Here is a 22,136-nt window from a genome sequence, read left to right as displayed (position 1 = left end):
TCTCTCTCTCTCTCTCTCTCTCTCTCTCTCTCTCTCTCTCTCTCTCTCTCTCTCTCTCTCTCTCTCTCTCTCTCTCTCTCTCTCTCTCTCTCTCTCTCTCTCTCTCTCTCTCTCTCTCTCTCTCCCCTACTCTTGTTCTTCCCCTCCCCACCTCGTCGAAACATACATCTTTATCAAGCGCCTGTTGTCAGACAACATTAGATAATTAATAGGTCATTTGTCAGCCCTGTGAGAAACATGTTAAAATCCCCCCTCGCTACCGGGATAAATCCAGTTGTCTGCTCAGAAGCCTTTGTTGTGTCAGGCTGCCATCGGCGGCACACATTTACCATAGAAAGGGCCTCATTATTAATCACAACTAATGCTAATTAATTAGGTGTGTGTGTGTGTGTGTGTGTGTGTGTGTGTGTGTTCACAAAGGGACAGGGCCTAACGTTCAGTTGTTGTACGGTGTTAATTGGTGGACTTAGCGCAGGGACTTTAATTGAGTGTTTTCCATTGGGAAAGTGGAGGAGTAGTTGACTAACATGCGGCAGGAGAAAAACACAAGACAATGTACTCATTAATTAACACGCTCTAAGTGCACTGCTCTGGTAAGGGTTGCGCTGTGTGTGTGTACGTGTGTACGTGTATGTATACACTGAGTGTACAAAACATTAAGGACACCTTGCAAATATAGAGTTGTACAAGCAGTGTGCGTATTTGTGTGTGTGTATATATATTTTAGCTTATTAAATACAGTATGTGCATGTGTCTAAAGCTTGAAATTATCATTATAAGGTTTTAAAATGTAGTGCGACTTTATTCAAACATCTATTCATGTTTTTTGTGAACATGTTTGTTGTTTATGTGCACATACACTACATATTGTGGTACATACTATATAAAGTATATATTGTGGGTTATTTGGCTTGCATTCAGTGTACTTGACTTGATGTGTGTCCTTGGTTTAGTGACATCTCCTTTCCCCTGCTCTTTCTCTGCTGAGCTGCTGAGGGTTTGGCTGCTGTTGAAGCTCCTGTTCGGGCCCCTGGAGGCCCCTCCATCGCTCAGCCTCCCAGTATGCCCAGAGGACCTCCAGGATTCCCACAGGGCACAGGCTCACAGCTCTCTCACAACGCACTCACAACGTTCTTACAACGCTTTCATCTCAAAACCCCAGATAGGAAATATTCATAAGTACGCTGTAATTACTAGTATTTAAGGAAATATAAATAAACTATTCTTTACCTGTCAGAGTTTCAATTCAAAACCCCATTTAGCGGACTCCCATTCAGAACCTGTTGAGATGGTTCTCCTTCTCATTCTCTCTCTCTCTCACTCCCCCTCTTTCCCCCTCTCTCCCTCTCCTGATTGGGTTCCTTCTGTATAACAGTATGTATTGGCCAGCTTTGGTATGATGATGCTATATGATGCTATAGTGTGTCTGTGTTTTTAAACAGGATGATGTATAGTGGCAAGAAAAAGTATGTGAACCCTTTGGAAGTACCTGGATTTCTGCATAAATTGGTCAACAAATTTGATCTGATCTTCATCTAAGTCACAATACAAGACAAACATAGTGTGCTTAAACTAATAACACACAAATTATTGTGTTTTTGTTGTCTATATTGAATACATAATTTAAACATTCACAGTGGAGGTGTCACGCCCTGACCTTAGTGAGCTTTGTTTGTCTCTATTTTGGTTTGGTCAGGGTGTGATTTGGGGTGGGCATTCTATGTACCTTTTTCTATGTTTTGTATTTCTTTGTTTTGTCCGGGTACGGTTCTCAATCAAGGACAGCTGACCATCATTGTCTCTGATTGGGAACCATACTTCGGTAGCTTTTTCCCACCTATGTTTTGTGGGTAGTTATTTTCTGTGTAGTGTTCTGCACCTGACAGGACTGTTTCGGTTTTGTTTATTCACTTTGTTATTTTGTTCTAGTGTTCAGTTTAATAAAAGTCATGAACACTGCGCTTTGGTCCGATTCTTCCTCATCAGACGACGATGACCGTTACAGTAGGTTGGAACAATTATGTGAACCCCTAGGCTAATGACTTCTCCAAAAGCTAATTGGAGTCAGGAGTCAGCTAATCTGGAGTCCAATCAATGAGACTAGATTGGAGATGTTGGTTAGAGCTGTCTTGCCCTAGAAAAAACACTCACAAAATTTGAGTTTGCTATTCACAAGAAGCATTGCCTGATGTGAACCATGCCTTGAACAAAAGAGCTCTCAGAAGACCTAAGATTAAGAATTGTTGACTTGCATAACGCTGGAAAGGGTTACAAAAGTATCTCTAAAAGCCTTTATGTTCATCATATCATATGACAAATTGTCTATAAATGGAGAAAGTTCAGCACTGTTGCTACTCTCCCAAGGAGTGGCCGTCCTGCAAAGATGACTGCAAGAGCATGTCACAGAATGCTCAGTGAGGTTAAAAAGAATCCTAGAGTGTCAGTTAAAGACTTGCTAACATCTCTGTTGACGAGTCCTCATAATGTAAAACATTATACAAGAATGGTGTTCATGGGAGGAAACCACGGAAGAAACAACTGCTGTCCAAAAAAAACATTGCTGCATGTCTGAAGTTTGCAAAAGAGCACCTGGATGTTCCACAGCGCTTCTGGTACAATATTCTGTGGACAGATGAAACTACAGTTGAGTTGTTTGGAAGGAACACACAACACTGTGTGTGGAGAAAAAAAACACAGCACACCAACATCAAAATCAAGTATGGTGGAGGGAGCATCATGGTTTGGGGCAGCTTTGCTGGATTAGGGTCTGGACAGCTTGCTACCATCGACAGAAAAATGAATTCCCAAGTTTATCAAAACATTTTGCAAGAGAATGTCCGCCAATTGAAGCTCAACAGAAGTTGGGTGATGCAATAGGGCAACAACCCAAAACACAGAAGTAAATCAACAACAGAATGGCTTCAACAGAAGAAAATACACCTCGGTTGGAGTCCTGACCTCAACCCGATTGAGATGCTGTGGCATGACCTCGAGAGATAAGTTCACACCAGACATCCCTAGAATATTGCTGAACTGAAACAGTTTTGTAAAGAGGAATAGTCCAAAATTCCTCCTGACCGCTGTCCAAAACATTTGGTTGAGGTTATTGCTGCCAAAGGAGGGTCAACCATTTATTAAATCCAAGAGTTTGCATACTTCTTCCACCGTGCACTGTGAATGTTTACACGGTGTGTTCAATAAAGACATGAAAGCGTATAGTTATTTGTGTGTTATAAGTTTAAGCAGACTTTGTCTATTGTTGTGACCTAGATGAAGATCAGATTAAATTTTATGACCAATTTATGCAGAAATTTCCATCCCTTACAGCAGTGTCAGGGGAAGACATTATAACTATGACATTAAAGGGATGTCAGGAGGTGTCCCTGCCAAGTCAGCAGTGGGGCTGAGAGGTCAGAGGTCAGCTGTAATGTCGGTGATGACCCAGATGTCTGTGGGGGGTTCATGTTAGGAGGCCCATACTGCCCAGGAGGAGCAGGAGGCCATTTTGCATCCAGCTTCAATGATGGCTTAAAAGGATACTGTGAGATTTAGGATTTATGTCATTTTGTATTCTTACCCAGAGTCAGATGAACTCATGGAGACCATTTGTATGTCTCTGCGTGCAGTTTGGAGGTTGTTGAAGTTAGCATAGCTTAGCGCAATTGCTGGAAATCTCCCGATAGAGTAGCCAGCTCCTCTCAAAAGGAAGCAAATAGGCATTCTAACTACTCCAAATCTCTCTACATCTCTATGCAACAATAGGACAGGGAATGAGGAAGTGGATTGAATCTTGTTTCTTATAATTATCAGTCAAATGAACACATTTATAAAATATAAATGACTATGTATAGCTAAGTGCAAATGAAAGTGTAGATCTTAGAGATAATGTATTGGTATCCCAAGGTCATGCAGTGAGCAGAACACCGGAATAATTATCCCTGTGAGTCATTGTAATGTTTGTTAGGGTCATTTAGTCTCAGAAGGGAGGAGTTGCCAACTGGCAATCTAACACGAAAGTATAATGAAATTCTTAAAGAATATTCAGAAATGTTATTCTTCAAAAACATAAAATACCATTAAATATCGTCATACTGTCAAAAAATGTCAAATGAAATGTTGGCCATATCGCTCAGTCCCAGTCTTCATGTAAGATCTGTGGTATAATGGCGTGTTCCCTTCGCCTGTCTATCAAAAACGGTGGACAAATTAACCTTGCAGACAAGGTGAGTTCCGCCCATAAGGCGAGGAGTTCATTTCCATATGTCATGAGGAAAGACCCCTGTCAATCATGCCTATAGCCATCTGTGATTGGCCTGATAGATAAGGGATTTGCCATGCCACTATAAACTGACTCTGGCTAGCTGAACAATCTACTGGATTGAGACTCAGTTGAATATCAGAGTTTGTTAAGACTGTATGTGTTTTCTATTCTGAAAGATTTCATGTGAAATATGTCAATGGAGGGATGCATTTACATTTCTTATACGTCCGTCTTTCTGCTTCTTTTAATATTTATTTTGTGCTTTTTTTTACACTGTAAATCCCAAGAAATAGGAAACATTCAGAGACAGAGGGAGAAAGAGAGGAAGAGATAGAGGGATACAATAGGCCATGTGTGTAGGAGTGTGTTTTTTTGGGTCTGTGTGTGACTATGTCCACAGGTAGCTTATTTCTCTGTAAACATATGTTTCTCTTTGTCCCGCTGGTGCGTCCCCTGGCGTGCCTAGGCAGTGGCTGGGTCACGCCTCCATTAGGGCTTTTGTCACGGTGATTAATAGCACTTTCTATCATCTATAATTCACTCCCTGATGAAGGGGGGGGGGGGCTTGCGCTGGCACTGCTCCGGGTAATGGCGTGATGTATGAGTCCGCCCAACACCTAGTGGCATAAGTGAAAATCATTCCGCCCATGAAGATACCGTCCCGGGTACAAATGTTTTCCCTCCTAATAAGAAGGAATGAATTTGGTGTCGAGAGTGAGCGGCAGAACACTGGAAGTGTGTGCCTACTGTGTGCATGTGTGCGTGTGTGCGTGTGCGCGTGCGTGTGTGTGTGTGTGTGTGTGTGTGTAGAATTATGGCATGTTTTGCTTTGTGTTCCACTCATTCTGAGTTTAAGATCATTATTATCATTGGTGCTAAAATGCCTTGTGTATTATGGAACAGCCTCAAATACAGACATTTTCTTTTAGTGTTCATATCACTTCCTCTTTTAGCATAAGATATGAGAGTACAGACCATGAAGGGACAGCGTTGGCTGTTGAGAGTTGGGTTTTGTGTAGTAAAATCAAAATTTGTCATCTATGCTAATGATGTAATGATGTTGATGAACGTCGTGTACAGGATGTTGCCTCTAGCTGGAGTTCCCCTTTCTACCCAGAATTCCTTTGGAAGGGCGTCAGCTCGCGGTGAGGAGGTAATCACCAAGATTGAACAAATAAACAAAAGTATATGGTCATCAGTCAGTACACCCCCCACCCCGCCCACACCACCGGCCCCACCAACACACGCATGCATGTATGCACACACACACACAGATGCACGCAGGCAGGACCAGACAGACAGAGACGTGCTCATGAATGAGCTTGCACGCACGCATACTATGACCACTGATCTGTGGTCATTGTCCTTCAAAATGTTACACTATAGGATCTGAGCAGAACTGCAGTCTCACACTTATGTCTCATCTGAAGATAAAACCACAATTTTTAAAACATTCAACACATCATATTTAGCTTTTTGGAAACATTTACATTTCTGAAATGTATGTTTATGGATCAAAATTCCCCCGCTTGAATCGACCAAACTTGGGCAATTTCTGGTCTAAATCAAATATAAACTATGAGACCAGTTGGATGGATACAGTTACATTTAAAAGCCCTCGGTTTCAGCCATATGGCAAACTTCATCTCCAGGGTTATAACCACGTTACACAGTCCTGCACAGAAAATCATTACACATGCTGGTATAGCCACATTGGGTTTCAGGCCCTGCCTGGCACAACAGACGTTTAAAAGCTTTGCTCTTTCAACATGCTGGCCCACACAGTGTGTGTGTCAAACACAATGGCAATAAAGACGTGGTGACGGACAGAAAATACGAGAAAACCTCTCTCAAACATGACTTGTGCACTCACATGCATATTCGTGCAGACTTAACGCAGAAATATAAGAAATGCCACAAGAAATGACTGGAAGTTTGAGTTTCAAGCAAGCAATATTTTTAATCACTCAGCTGGTTAAAATATGCCATTACACACTGAATCATGATACCATATAGGATGTGGTATTTCAGAGGAATAAAGATACGTTTGAGAAGAAGTGCACAATATAAAGAATGAAATGCCCAACAAATACAACAATCTGGCCTTCTCTCTCTCTTCTGGTCTGTCATTTCTCTCCTCGATCTATTCTTGTTCCCGGTTCAACATTGCACTATTACGCGATGATAAACTTTACAGTATGCATTGGCTAGGCATTAAGAAACCGGATGCATAGATACAATGAGAAGAGATTCACTCTTCAGAAATGGCTTCCATGGTGATCTCATGGTATCCATTTAAATCATAATGCCCGAAAAGGATATATTAGCATTCGTCTCGGGCTGGCAAACCGTGCCAATATATCCTCCAAACACCAGCTTTGAGGGCATTATCACGTTTATACAACGGGTTATCGTCATATTCAAAGAAATAATTAACATATTTTAATTAAAAACATTTTTATTAAGTTATTCATACCATTTTATCCTTCCACAAGATATAGTCCTGCCACAAATCTCAGGTTGCTACCCAAGCCGGCTGGTCATTGGTTCTATCGGTTCGGTTGCCAGAGACGCGACCCAGTCATTAAGTCTTTTTGTTCTGTATCTATGTGTAACGGATGTGAAACGGCTAGCTTGTTAGCGGTGGTGCGCGCTAAATAGAGTTTCAATCGGTGACGTCACTTGCTCTGAGACCTTGAAGTAGTGGTTCCCCTTGCTCTGCAAGGGCCGCGGCTTTTGTGGAGCGATGGGTAACGATGCTTCGTGGGTGACTGTTGTTGATGTGTGCAGAGGGTCCCTGGATCGCGCCCGGGTATGGGCGAGGGGACGGTCTAAAGTTGACCTGACCCTGCACCAATATAGTCCACTGTCAGTCTGTAAAGGTTAGAGATAAGCACCGAGGACTTAGGGTAAGACACGTTCTCTCTGCCCCTCACCTCCTCGGGTAAGTGCACAGAGGAGTTGTCAGAGTCCAGAATCAGAACATCTCTCTCCAGACCTCTACGACGGTACCACTGGAGTCTTGTAGTGCTGGAGCACAGACTAGACTGTGTCCCTCTGAAAACGTCCCATTTACAGGAACCAGGTCAGCTCAAACTCACGGCGAGGCACTGCTACGTCCCTGTCTGCTGGGTTGACAGAGAGGGCTGGATCAGGGAGTAATTCCCTGTTAGGCTGTCAGTCATCATGTCCATCCTCTGACTCTTTTCCCCTCGGGCCATGCCACTTAGTGGAGCTTCCCAGAGTGCATCTTGTCAGTTCGATATACAGGGGAGAGTCCCTGTGTCATCTTACTTGATGACTTGATACTCAGGCTCAACCATTAGAAAAATTGTCTGGTAGCTGTAACATCAATCTCCTATTGAAATGGCACAAGTGAAATATCCTTCATCTGTTAAGATGTTAGAGAAGTAAAATGAAGACCTGTTGTCCAAGACCTGCATTCTGGCCATCAGATCATCAGGCAGTATCTCTAAAGACGACTTAGTATCCAATACTAAGCTTATTAGCACTCCCTAGGTGCCTTCCTCTTCCCCCTGGGAACAAATGAAACAGAATAACACAAACAATTTCAATAATCAAAACACTGCGTCCTATTGACACAGACATAACCAATCAGCTCTCTCACTCAACCAATACAGGACACACTAATCATCTCCCCTGAGAACAACCAGCACAGTATATCACCCTCACCCTCAGCCTCCTCTCTCTCTCTCTCTCAGCAATGATCTTTCTGCAATGTCTCTTTTGAACAACAGAACACTGGCTTTTCTATAGTTTCAGAAGGCACTGGTAATCGGATACAGCTGTATCCTGACGAGGTGGCGGGGTCAGCTCCAATTAGCCATGGAGTCGACCAATCAGCTGCTTGGGGGATTTCAGGAAGCCATTTCCTGAAATACACACTCACAAAAACACAAACTACAACACAGAAACTGGGGAACGTAACATGGCTACTCCGTTTGGTAATTGACGTCTGTACACCGTTATAATCCTTTTTACTCTTGATTTCTGTTCTACCTCCAGAGGGCACTTCAATGATCTTCATCTGATTTGTCTTACTACAAACTGTCAGTGGAAACCTGACCTGGTCTGTGAGCTGCCCACCATTCAGCCTTGTTGTTGCCACTGTTGGATTCTCTTAGGGATTATAGAACATATGATGATGTCAAGTCAAACCCAATTCTTATTGCGTTCATCAGTAAAATGTCCCCCTCTCTTGTTGACTTGTAGAAAACGGGTCTCTTGAAACAAAATGTCTTAAAATGAGCAGCAATATTCACTTGTTCAAATACAGTTGAAGTCGGAAGTTTACATACACCTTATCCAAATTTTCACAATTCCTGACATTTAATCCAAGTAAAAATTCCCTGTTTTAGGTCAGTTAGGATCACCACTTTATTTTAAGAATGTGAAATGTCATAATAGTAGAGAGAATGATTTATTTCCGCTTTTATTATTATGGCCAAACAGGTCTATTTTTGTTTCATCAGACCAGAGGACATTTCTCCAAAAAGTACGATCTTTGTCCCCATGTGCAGTTGCAAACCGTAGTGTGGCTTTTTTATGGCGGTTTTGGAGCAGTGGCTTTTTCCTTGCAGAGCGGCCTTTCGGGTTATGTCAATATAGGACTCGTTTTACTGTGGATATAGATATTTTGTACCTGTTTCCTCCAGCATCTTCACAAGGTCCTTTGCTGTAGTTCTGGGATTGATTTGCACTTTTTACACCAAAGTACGATAATCTCTAAGAGACTGAACGCGTCTCCTTCCTGAGTGGTATGATGGCTGCGTGGTCCCATGCTGTTTATACTTGCATACTGTTCTTTGTACAGATGAACGTGGTACCTTCAGGCATTTGGATTTTGGTCCCAAAGATGAACCACTTTTTCTGAGATCTTGGCTGATTTCTTTTGATTTTCCCATGATGTCAAGCAAAGAGGCACTGAGTTTGAAGGTAGGTCTTGAAATACATCCACAGGTACACCTCCAATTGACTCAAAAATGGGCAATTCGCCTGTCAGAAGCTTCTAAAGCTATAACATCATTTTCTGGAATTTTCCAAGCTGTTTAAAGGCACAGTCAACTTAGTCTATGTAAACGTCTGACCCACTGGAATTGTGACACAGTGAATTATAAGTGAAATAATCTGTCTGTAAGCAATTGTTGGAAAAATTACTTGTGTCATGCACAAAGTAGATGTCCTAACCGACTTGCCAAATAGTTTGTTAACAAGAAATTTATGGAGTGGTTGACAAACAAGTTTTAATGACTCCAACCTAAGTGTATGTAAACTTCAGACTTCAACTGTATGTAATCTGTCTCAGTATTGAGGGGAGCAGTGACCAGTGGGAGGTCCAGCAAAACAGCGACTTGACAGGTGGCGTCCATTCTCCTTGTCTTTCCGTCTGTCTCTCTCTGTGAGATTGAGTCTCTGACAGCCCTAATCGACAGCTCATCATCTGGACGTCATCTGACAACTTCCTCTGCTCTTCCTGATGGGGTGGGTCTTCAGAGGTTGTTAGGTGGTGTGAATGATAACACCACTTTTCTCATTAACATTAGTGTGTGATCTGAGAGGCATTTCAAAATATTTCCATGGAAATAATTCAACATGATTTTAACAGCCTAGTTTATTTTAATAAACTACATAATGGACATCTAAGTAGAGAGTTTGGATGGTGGTTGAGGTGTGTGTGTATGTGTGCGTGCATCTGTGTGTGTTTATGCATGCGTCTGTGTCTCTTTATGTGTGTGTGTCCGTGTGTGCATCTCTGTGTGTGGATCAAAGATTCCAGGCTGACAGCGCAGCGGTGCGGTGTCACACAGCCGTTCAGGAATGTACCGAGGCACAGGGATGTGTAGCTACAGCCTCATTAGCAACCCCACCTCCCCACCGACCCTCCCAGCTTGTCAGGGCGCGTTAGCCACAGCCTGCCACAGTCACAGGGGGAGAGGCTGCTTCCTGTGGAGGGTTTCCTGTCTGTCTGTCCTCCGTGGGCCCAGAGCAGGAGGCCCGGCAGGCCTGGCTAAGACCCGCTCTCAAATTACACCTTCATTCCCTACAAGGAATGGGCAAATCTTAACTTCCACGTAATGTTCACTTAGTCATGGATTGATGTCAATGGCAGACTAAGTGCAAATGTGGAAGTTAGGGAGTTAGAATTTGCCCCATAGTGCACTACTTCTGACCAGAGCTCTATAAAGCCCCATAGTGCACTACTTCTGACCAGAGCTCTATAAAGCCCCATAGTGCACTACTTCTGACCAGGGCTCTATAAAGCTCCATAGTGCACTACTTCTGACCAGAGCTCTATAAAGCCCCATAGTGCACTACTTCTGACCAGAGCTCTATAAAGCCCCATAGTGCACTACTTCTGACCAGGGCTCTATAAAGCTCCATAGTGCACTACTTCTGACCAGAGCTCTATAAAGCCCCATAGTGCACTACTTCTGACCAGAGCTCTATAAAGCCCCATAGTGCACTACTTCTGACCAGAGCTCTATAAAGCCCCATAGTGCACTACTTCTGACCAGGGTTCTATAAAGCCTCATAGTGCACTACTTCTGACCAGAGCTCTATAAAGCCCCATAGTGCACTACTTCTGACCAGAGCTCTATAAAGCTCCATAGTGCACTACTTCTGACCAGAGCTCTATAAAGCCCCATAGTGCACTACTTCTGACCAGGGTTCTATAAAGCCCCATAGTGCACTACTTCTGACCAGGGTTCTATAAAGCCTCATAGTGCACTACTTCTGACCAGAGCTCTATAAAGCCCCATAGTGCACTACTTCTGACCAGGGTTCTATAAAGCCCTATGTCAGGCATACTCTCAAAATACACTTTCATTCCCTTACTGCATAGCGCACTACTTCTGACCAGAGGAGACTGAAAGTAATAGAACCCTTCCCAGGACACCACACACTGAGGTCAAGAACAGATGCACTACTCTGGATTTAGTAAGAAGCCATTGCCATCTGCACCAATGCAACATAGCCTAGATTTACATTTTTATTACTTCTAAACAAAATAACTTTTGGAGGTTTTCGTACGCCTACAATGATGTTTTGATTCCTGCTTGAACAGTCGCTATAGATTATATTTGGTTGTGATCTTTGCAAAATAACTGTTTTGGATACAGCAGTTGTTAACTCGACTGCTCACGCTCTTTGAGATAAGCTGTAGCTAAAGCTAGCCAAAGAGCCATTTTACTGGTTGAAGTCCAAGCGTTTTTTCAAGAATAATGCATTTGATTTGCGATGATGACACACACGTTATATTAAGCAGGACATTCATACGAGCCTTAAAATCAAATTATAATCCAAAAGCAGTGTGAAATGCACTTGGGAGCAACATGTAAATAGAGGCTTTGTTTGCTGGCCAAATCACCCTCGTGCGGCAATGATTGCAAACACAAAAAGGGGTCTATGGGGTCAAAAGTAGTGCACTATAAATAAGTCCTTTAGACTCCTTTGGCAGAGACACTAGTCGACAAGCAGACATTCAGTGGGCACATGTCAAATTACGCCCCTATATTTATAGTGCACCAATTCAGATCAGATCAGAGCCCCATACTGCTCTGGTAGAAGTTGTAGTAGCAGTGCAGGGTTTACCGTGTCATCTGAGATGAGTACCCTTTCACACTAATGAGCCAAACCAAGCTGAGCTGGCCTGGTTACGCATCCACCCACCATAGTTGCCAGAATCATGCTGGAAAGGACCATGTGAAAAGCATAGTTTGGTTTGAGTCGGCTCAATAGCGTGAAAAGTTTATTGTCACCTGTGGTCAATGTTGGTGTTGTAACAGAGCGGACCACACTTCCTCATCAGGGCTAGTCAGCCACGTGCGGCCTGTTCCCAAGCAGCCCGGCGAGGGTTCAAGGGTCAGCCTGTGGTGTCCTTTCTCACTGTACTCACAATTAACCTGCGCCGACCCGGCCTCAGCTTCCTCTGTTTTCACACAGTGGCTGAATGATGAAGGTCAGGAAAGGGAAATATAAAACAGTTTAGAACAGCACAATGCTACCATGCAGGCTGTGGACCCGCCCAGCACCAAGCCGAGCCCCAGCTAGCCAAACAATCTGAACCAGCGGCTGCTTCACTATTGACTCTCTCTATCCCGCTCTCTCTCTCTCTCTCTCTCTCTCTCTCTCTCTCTCTCTCTCTCTCTCTCTCTCTCTCTCTCTCTCTCTCTCAATCTCAATCTCAATCTCAATCTCTCTCTCTCTCTCTCTCTCTCTCTCTCTCTCTCTCTCTCTCAATCTCAATCTCAATCTCAATCTCAATCTCTCTCTCTCAATCTCTCTCTCTCTCTCTCTCTCTCTCTCAATCTCTCTCTCTCTCTCTCTCTCTCTCTCTCTCTCTGTTAGAGGTGTTTCTGGGCTACTCTACTATCACAGTAGAATCAAGCCCTTTCCTTCTCTTCAGACACTTGGCCCTGTTATCACAGCCCTGCACCACTTTCCTCCGTCTCCTGTTTATTTTAACTACCCCTACTGATCAAATATTTGTGTTTGGACCTTGTATATTTTCCCATATTATGTTCAATTGAAGATGGAAGATGTCGAGACGATCCTTCTTCATGGTCCTTAGTGTTAGGTCGTAGGTTAGGGGAGGACTGGTTTTTCACTCTGGGTCGGAGAAGGCATAAGCCTCACTCACAACTCTTGCAGGGCCATGTTAACTGTAATATGTCATTGATTTGTGCTTGATTACATGATTAGGGACTTGTTTTGCATGGTGTATTTGTAGGACAATCATCTCCAGCTTCCATTTGGCTCATTCATGTCCCCTCCTCTTCCCTGTAACTACACTACATGCCCAAAAGTATGTGGACACCTGCTCGTCGAACATCTCATTCCAAAATCATGGGCATTAATATGGAGTTGGTCCCCCCTTTGCTGCTATAACAGTCCCCACTCTTCTGGGAAGGCATTCCTCTAGATGTTGGAACATTGCTGCTGGGATTTAGTGAGGTCGGCAGTGATGTTGGGCGATTAGGCCTGGCTTGCAGGCGGCGTTCCAATTCATCCCAACGGTGTTCGATGGGGTTGAGGTCAGGGCTCTGTGCAGGCCAGTCAAGTTCTTCCACAAATACCATTTCTGCACGGGCTTTGCTTTGTGCACGGGTGCATTGTCATGCTGAAACAGGAAAGGGCCTTCCCCAAACTGTTGCCACAAAGATGGAAGCACAGAATTGTCTACAATGTCATTGTATGCTACAGCATTAAGAATTCCCTTCACAGCCCCAGACCATTATTCCTTCTCCACCAAACTTTATAGTTGGCACTATGCACTCGGGCAGGTAGCGTTCTCCAGGTATCTGCCAAACCCAGATTAATCTGTCAAACTGCCAGATGGCAAAGCGTGATTCATCACTCCAGAGAACATGTTTCCACTCCAGAGTCCAATGGCGGCGAGCTTTACACCACTCCAGCCGATGCTTGGCATTGCGCATGGTGATCTTAAGCTTGTGTGTGGCTGCTCGGCCAAGGAAACACATTTCACAAAGCTCCCGACAAACAGTTCTTGTGCTGACGTTGCTTCCAGAGGCAGTTTGGAACTCAGTAGTGAGTGTTGCAACCGAGAGCAGTGTTGCAACTGGCGGTCCTGTTCTGTGCCCTTGTGTGGCCTACCACTTCGCAGCTGAGCCATTGTTGCTCCTAGACGTTTCAACTTCACAATAACACCCCTTACAGTTGACCGGGGCAGCTCTCGCAGGGCAGAAATTTGACGAACTGACTTGGAAAGGTGGCTTCCTATGACAGTGCCACATTGAAAGTCACTGTGCTCTTCAGTAAGGCAATTCTACTGCCAATGTTTGTCTATGGAAATTGCATGGTTGTGTGCTCGACTCTATACACCTGTCAGCAACGGGTGTGGCAGAAATAGCCGAATCCACAATTTGTTTTACATACTTTTGGTGATGTAGTGTATTCCCCAGGTTGCTGCTGTTAATTAGAATGTGTTCTCAGTCAACTTACCTGGTAAAATAAGGGTTAAATAAATCAAATAAAAAGCTGTCTACACTGATGCTGTACTTTAGGTAGAAATGCTAGAGCCTCAAGTTCCCTCTCTCCCTCTCCTTCAGGTAATGGTGAGGACTTTGCCCTCTACCCCTCTGATGTTCTGGATGATGTGTGTGTGTCGGACGGATACCTTGCGGCACCATCTTCGGCCCCCCTAGCAGAGGACCACCCCTCCCCTGGCTTCTCCGCTGACGATGACACGTCTCCCCTGGAGCCGTCCCCCTTCCACTCTGCCATCTACATGCCCCAGGACGAGCTGCCTGTTCCCCCCGACTTCCAGCTACGCCAGTCGGGCGTCCCCGGTGTCGGTGGCGTCCTGGGCATCTGGGCACGGAGGACGCTGGATGTGGGCGAGCGATTTGGACCATATGTGGGCGAGCAGCGGGCGTGCCTGAGAGACCCCACCCAAGGCTGGGAGGTAGGAGAAACATTTGCTGTTTATTGTCTGAACAGGGGATTCTCTTCTCTCTGTTCTCTGTTATGGAGGGAGGGATGGAGGGAGGGATGGAGGGATGGAGGGAGGAGAGCAGGTATTAGTTCTTCTGTTAACTTTGTCTCTGCCTCTATGTTGGTCTCTGGGTTTTAAGTGTCCCAGTTGCTGTGGCGTTTGTTGCTGAGTGATGTGAGGTGATCTCACCTCAGCCCAGTCCAACAGAGAGTGTCCCCAAGGCAGCCCCTCTGCGGTCTGTATGCTCTTAACTCAATTAAAATGAAAAGCTATAAATCCTGTCTTTAGCCCCAGTTAAAGACCTACAGCGGCCATCAGCCAATCGCAATATTGGCCAGGCCGCCCACACAATCGAAGGCAGGGGTTACTGGACAAGGTCAGAGGTTAGGAAGTCAGGTGCAGCCTCTGTCTGTGTCAGCCCATGTCTCGTTTTACGCAGGGGGATAGGAGGGGGAGGGGAGGGGGGAGAAGGTTGAGGTCATAAGGGTATCAGTCTAATTGAGATCCCCCTAAACAGATCCTCTCCTCTCATTTCGGGATGAGAGACCTCCTACTCCTGCGAAAACACTCGGAGGTCTTTGTCCTTCTGTAAGACAGCACTAGCAACACCATGCATGACTATCTACTGGTTGAATCAAACGGTCAAACACTAGGTAGCATCAATGCCTTTTGATGAATAAAATCAAGGGTGTAGACAAAATAAAAGAGATGATCTAACACTGGTTAACTATGTGAACCTGCAGAAGTCTCCCAACCCTTAAGCCCAATTTTACGCTAGCTGACTCCTCAGTGTTTGTAGAATATCATCTCTGGTCTATATAAATAGTTTGGGTTTGGATTTGGTTTGGATGGTGGAACGGTGGTCATGGTTAGACTTGCATCATCGACCATCAGGTCTAACTGAGTGGGTTTGGCTCCGACGGGACCAATAAATGGATTCACTCCCGCCGTACATTTCTGTTCCAAGCAGCAACTTTTTGTTCATTATTTACTGCTACCATGAGACTCAGCACATCAATTGCCCCAATAGCGAAATGAAATCCTCTCTCTCTCTCCCTCTTTGATTTTTGAAATTATTTTTATATTTCACTAACATTGGGTTTGAATATGATTTTAAAAGTATCTGTCTCGCCCAGAGAGAGATTTACGGCTGGTTGAACAAGCTCTCGGGCTCACGCTTTTTTTTCCCAGGGAAGGAAATAAAGGAAAAAGGTTTCATGAATTTTAATCCGCCGGTAATTTATGGGGAGCTTGAATAATATGTATTTAAAAGGAGCTGAGGATTATGGGAGGAAAGATGGGATGGCCGGGGAGGCAACACTGTGTCATTATGTTTAATCACTTCTCTGACAACGGCCCATAACTCTTTCCATTAAGTAAATAAGTTGTAAAGAATTTATGATGAAATGCCACATTATTCAGAACGGATATTCAGTCATGACATCCCTGCATTAAATATGGTAAACGCCGTTAAGTCCCCCTCCATAGAAAGCCTCGCTCCATCGCCGCATGCAAACCGTCAATATGCCAATAAGCAAGAGGGTCTGTAAAAAATAATAATAATAATTGATTTGGTAAATGTGAGTTAAGATAGATCTGTTTGCTTTCATCATCAATTCTGCGCGGCGTGCCGGGGTGATGTCACCGACCAGGGAGCGATAAAGCGGTAGCGCCCATCTTGAGCGAGTGATGGAGGGCCGTGAGCGCCCGCCGCCCGGGCCCATGACAGACCGGGGGAAGTTTGTCACCAGGGAGGCCAGCGCTCCACGCCATCACCATAAATTTGGGCATTATTCATAAAGGAATATAGTGAGTTATAGCAGAGATGCTTTATGATTACAGGAATGGGGAGTTATGGGTAAGATAGCTTCAGTAAATAAAAGACAGCTAATGTGGTTGTGAGGGCTGGAGGTCCTCCTGCTTTTCACTGAGGCCACAACGAGCCCAACCAGTCAGACCAGGCGTGTGTGTGTGTGTGTGTGTGTGTGCGTGTGTGCGTGTGTGCGTGTGTGCGTGTGTGCGTGTGTGTGTGTGTGTGTGTGTGTGTGTGTGTCTGTGCGTGTGTGTGTGTGTGTGTGTGTGCGTGTGTGTCTGTGTGTGTGTTTGTGTGTGTCTGCGCGTGTGTGTGTGTGCGTGCGTGCGTGTCTGCGTGTGTGTCTGTGTGTGTGTCTGTGTCTGTGTGTGTCTGTGCGTGTGTGTGTGTGCGTGCATGTGTTGTATACGTTTCTATGTGGTTGCACGACAGATGTATACCTTGTTCACAGGAGCGTTACGATATTTCCCTCTTTAAAAAAAAAACTCTGCTTGTTTTACACGGTTTCATTTCAAACAAAATGGCGAGTGTGTTTTTCTACTGTATACAGGCTTCTTCTGGATGTCAAAATAATAACAACTAGAGGACATGAGAGAAGAATGAATAAAGAGAGAGTTTTAGAGAGCCATGCTCCAAAGAAAGAAAGAGAAGAGGAAAGAAAGGGTTTATTTGTATTTGACCTGGTGTTCTTCATTAGAATCAGCAGCCGGCCTCCATCGTCTCTCCCTCCTCAATGAGATCTCACAAAAGTCGACTCCAGACCTGCTCAGCCGAGGACCGGAACAAGCACCATTTAGTGGAAACAGCAGGGGAGAGGTGAGGGGTGATGAGGGTGTTATCAAGGGTTGATCTATTAGTGGAAAGATAAAACTAACTAACCTGTTGTCTGACAGCCCAGGGATCAGCATGTGTTGCCTCCCTATTACATTGGAATGTTAGTTTTCGGTTTTACTGTTGGATTTGATCAGGTTTATCACTGATAGATTGGAAATACATAGGTATAGCTATAATGTATGTAATACTGGTATTATAGAAGTAGATCGCATGTATTATTGTCACATAAATTGGGTCTGTATTATATGGGAACAATAATAGAATGAGGGACATACTTTTCCCAAAGCAGTTGAATGTTACTTGTTTGTACACGCAGTGATCCTTTCCCCCCTGGATACTCACAACTAGTCCATATTCTCCTTTCTTTTCTTGAGCCATGGGCACATTGAAATTCAAACACTGTTTGTGTCCGTCCTCCTCAGCTCACCCCACCAGCAACAATGAGAGAGACGGCCCAGCGAGAGAAAGATTTATCCTCCGACTCAATGAGTTTTCACTGAGTTTTACCCACTGCCTCCCGCTTCATCACACTGGCCCACGATTTACAGGTCCGGTCCACCACACTGGGCGGGGTGGTGGGGGAGCGGCCGGGACTCAGGGCCTTTGTGCATCTCTTGAGTGGGGGGTGGGAGGAGGGTGGGTGGTGTGGTGGAGATTAGAAGTGCTGGGTGAATGGGGAGTCGAGGATTAGGTGGGCTGGTCTGGTCTGGGCCTGCTTTCCAGCACAGGGCAGAGTAAGGAGGGGAGGAGGTGCATGGAGCCTCTCTGCTGGTTGTCATTCAGATACCATTCAGATACCACATCAAGACCGGCAGCCAGACACGACTAAGGAGGGTGGGAGGGAAGTAGAGCTTTAGGTAGGTTGGGCTCAGGAGGAGAGAAGGGAGGGAGGTAGAGCTTTAGGAAGGTTGGAATCAGGAGGAGAGAAGGGAGGGAAGGTAGAGCTTTAGGCAGGTTGGAATCAGGAGGAGAGAAGGGAGGGAGGTGGAGCTTTAGGCAGGTTGAGATCAGGAGGAGAGAAGGGAGGGAGGTAGAGCTTTAGGCAGGTTGAGATCAGGAGGAGAGAAGGGAGGGAGGTGGAGCTTTAGGCAGGTTGAGATCAGGAGGAGAGAAGGGAGGGAGGTAGAGCTTTAGGCAGGTTGAGATCAGGAGGAGAGAAGGGAGGGAGGTAGAGATATAGGCAGGTTGGAATCGGGAGGAGAGAAGGGAGGGAGGTAGAGCTTTAGGCAGGTTGGAATCAGGAGGAGAGAAGGGAGGGACGTAGAGCTGTAGGCAGGTTGGAATCAGGAGAGAAGGGAGGGAGGTAGGTAGAGCTTTAGGCAGGTTGGGTTCGGGAGGAGAGGGGCAGGCCGGAGAGGGCGTGTTTTTTCTGCACGGATAAGCCGTTGTCTTGAATGAATGCAGATGTCTCCTAACTGTCCCCCTGTCCTGTGTCTCCGAGGGCCTGTCACCTCTGTCACCGGGGGAGAAAGAAGCCAAAAGAGTTTCACTCCCACCCAAAGGGACCCTTAATCCGCTGGCCCCAGCCTCTTTGACTGTCCCAGAGATGAACCCACACTGCAGCGTAGAGAGCCTGCAGCCACTGGGGAGGGATAAACCTCTGTCATTCACCAGCTTTCAATGAACACAAACTCTGAGACTCTCTCTCTCTCACACACAAGTACTTACAGATTCCAAGTACGGTGGCCTGGCCTTGGGAACGATCTGAAAACAAAGTATCAGTGTATTGTTGTAGTCTTAATTCAACCGCAGTGAAGTCATTACATCACATTTTCAACATCCCTTACTACTCCCACTAATTGATGGCTAACCGGTGTCGTCGTGTTTACAGTTATAAGATGCGTTCCGAGTTTCAATGACCGTTGCCGCCTATAGCGTTAATAAATTGTAATAGTGGACAAAAAAAATGAATTGAAATCTGTGGTGGCGTGTAGAGAGAGGCAGAATGTCGGGTCACAATCCAGTAGCCAGTGTACTGGAGTCAGTGGTGACCTAACAGCCCCCATCCATCCATCCATCAATCAATCCTTCCATCCATCCATCAATATATTCCTCCCTCCCTCCCTCCATCCCTCCTTCCTTCCATCCCTCCATCACCCCATCCCTCCATCCCTCCATCCCCATCCCTCTATCCCTCCATGCCCTCATCCCTCTATCCCTCCATCTCCCCATCCCTCTATCCCTCCATCCCTCCATTCCCCCATCCTTCCATCCCTCCATCCCCCATCCCTCTATCCTTCCATCCCTCCATCTCCCCATCACTCTATCCCTCCATCCCTCTATACCTCCATCCCCCATCCCTCTATCCCCCCATCCCCTCATTCCTCTATCGCTCCATCCCTCCATCCCTCCATCCCTCTATCCCTCCATCCCCCATCCCTCTATCCTTCCAACACCCATCCCTCTATCGCTCCACCCCTCTATCGCTCCATCCCCCCATTCCTCTATCCCTCCATCCCCCCATCCCTCTATCCCTCCATCCCCTCATTCCTCTATCCCTCCATCCCTCTAACCCTCCATCCCCCATCCCTCCATGTGTGCATGTGTGTGTCCGTGTACGTGTTTGTGTGTGCATGTGTGTGTTTGTGCGCTGAGTGAGTTAGTGAGGGAAGGGGACTCCATTGTTCCAGTGCAGCCTGCAGCACGACTGTGACTGTGGCCCTCTGCGTATAGGGACCTTCTTCACCCCCCCTACCAACCCGCTTACTGTTGGGGGAAATAGAGCTGTGCCCAGCCACCATAATCAGCTTACAGCGCTAATTCATCCCCAGCTTCAGTGCCTCAGCCCCAGCTCCAGCTCCAGCCCCATCTCCAGACCCTGCCGCAGTCCTCAGTCCAAGTCCTAACTTCAGCCTCTACCAGGCAGAACACATTGCCAACATCCTCCATCCCTGCATTCTCCACCTATCCACCAGCTCCAGCTCTGCCTCTGCTACAGGTGGGGGACACACAGCACCCTTCCCCGTTTACTTGGAGTGTGCTCCATCTTCTTAAACAGGCCCTGTGGGGCGTGTGTGTGTTTACAGTTTGTGTGCGTGTGTGCGTGCTTGTGTCTGTGTCTGCATGCATGCCATTGTCCACTCTGCCCCCTTTCGGGGCGATGAGCTTCCCTCCAATGTGACTGGAGGTCGATTGTCTTGGAGAGATGGTGTCTATTCAAAACAAAAAGACAAAAAAAGAGAGGTTGGGGGTCTTTCTCACTCCCTCTCATTTGATTAGTAATCCCTTTCTTTGGTCTAATCTGTCGTGTTTGGTGGTGGTGGAAGGGTAGCTTGGGGGGAGAGGACTGTTATTATTGACGTTCTAATCTCGTGTGAGAGGAGCGAGGAAAGGCGAGCCGCATTCAAAAGGGAGAGACAGAAAGAGAAAGAGAGAGAGAATTCCACTCCACGAGAGCACCGAGCGCGCATTCCAACAGTTTTGTCTCAAGGCCACTCTTCTCTCTTTTAGTCCAAGAGAAAAAAAAATACTTTACAAATTAACGATTTCCCCCCTCTCTTCCTAGCCCTCTCTCCCTCTTTCTCCTCCTCTCCTCCCTTCTCTCTCTCTCCCTCTCTCTGTCTGGCTGTGGTATCTCAGCAGGGAGGGGAAGCTAGGTTAACTAATTGAACAGGGTCAGAGTGAATTGCAGCAGGACAAAGACAGGCATCAGTGGCCCAGCCAGAGGAGGGTAGATCCACGACAACAATGCCAGGTGAAGGAGAGTGTGGATGGTGCGGGACGGGTAGCCTGAGGGGTCAGGGGTCACAGACCTTATTAGATCTCTGAAGAATAGGGTGACGTGTTTGGGTGGTGGGGGCGGGGGTGGGGGCGGGGGCGGGGGGGGGGGTTCACCTGGTAGAAAGGCTACAATAGAGAGGGGGAGGGAGGAAGTAGGGGGGGCACTCCATTAAAGCTAACTTCTGAACAGCCCACTCAGGCCAGGCAAGTGTCTGCACACCGGATGCCCCATACTAGGCAGTGCAACACATCCTATAGGAAGGCCAAAGGAAATGCACAGAGCTTAAGTCAAACACAATGACCTATGTCTGTCTATAGGTTTGTCTACGTCGTGTCTCTATAGGTACAACCAATCTCCGTTGGTTGATTCTAAAAACAGGTGCCATTAGCTCGTATCGTAGGAACTTACTATAAATGGTAATACTGCCTTGTAAGACATGCTATAAGACATGCTTTATTCTGTCTACTGTCACCAGCTGTTTTTGCACTCTGCGTATGTCTCTGCTAAGATAGGATGTGATGGCACATCTGAATAAGGGTCTTTAAGATCTCACACCTCCCAAACTGTCTTCTCTGTCTCCCCTAGCATTAAATCAAATCAAATCAAATGTTATAGGTCACAGACACATGGTTAGCAGAGGTTATTGCGAGTGTAGCAAAATGCTTGTGCTTCTAGTGCAGCAATATCCAACATGTAATCTCACAATTCCACAACAACTACCTAATACACACAAATCTAAGTAAAGGAATTGAATAAGAATATATACATATAAATATATGGATGAGCAATGACCGAGCGTCACAGGCAAGATGCCAGGTGAAGGAGAGTGTGGATGGTGCGGGGCGGGTATAAAAGACATGTATATACATATGAGATGAGTAATGCAAGATATGTAACCATTCTTAAAGTGCCATTATTAAAGTGACTAGTGTTCCATTTATTAAAGGGTGATTTTAAGTCTGTATGTTGGTTACAACCTCTCTGTGTTAGTGATTGCTGTTTACAATCTGATAGCCTTGAGATAGAAGCT

General features: G+C 45.7%; 1 protein-coding gene across 14 annotated transcripts in view; it reads left to right on the top strand.

Moving 5' to 3' along the window:
* Nucleotides 1-22,136, top strand: part of LOC135552778 (histone-lysine N-methyltransferase MECOM-like) — a 231,971-nt gene that overhangs the window by 84,680 nt on the left and 125,155 nt on the right. For all 14 annotated transcript variants that reach the window (XM_064984619.1, XM_064984617.1, XM_064984621.1 and 11 more), the window contains exon 2: nt 14,353-14,708. In XM_064984619.1, the coding sequence (XP_064840691.1) occupies nt 14,353-14,708 (356 nt within the window). The remainder of the gene's footprint in view (nt 1-14,352; nt 14,709-22,136) is intronic.

Source organism: Oncorhynchus masou, chromosome 13 (assembly GCF_036934945.1).
Source record: "Oncorhynchus masou masou isolate Uvic2021 chromosome 13, UVic_Omas_1.1, whole genome shotgun sequence".
Taxonomy (NCBI): Eukaryota; Metazoa; Chordata; class Actinopteri; order Salmoniformes; family Salmonidae; genus Oncorhynchus; species Oncorhynchus masou.
Note: the sequence above shows the minus strand (reverse complement) of the source record. Positions and strands in the feature narration are given on the sequence as shown.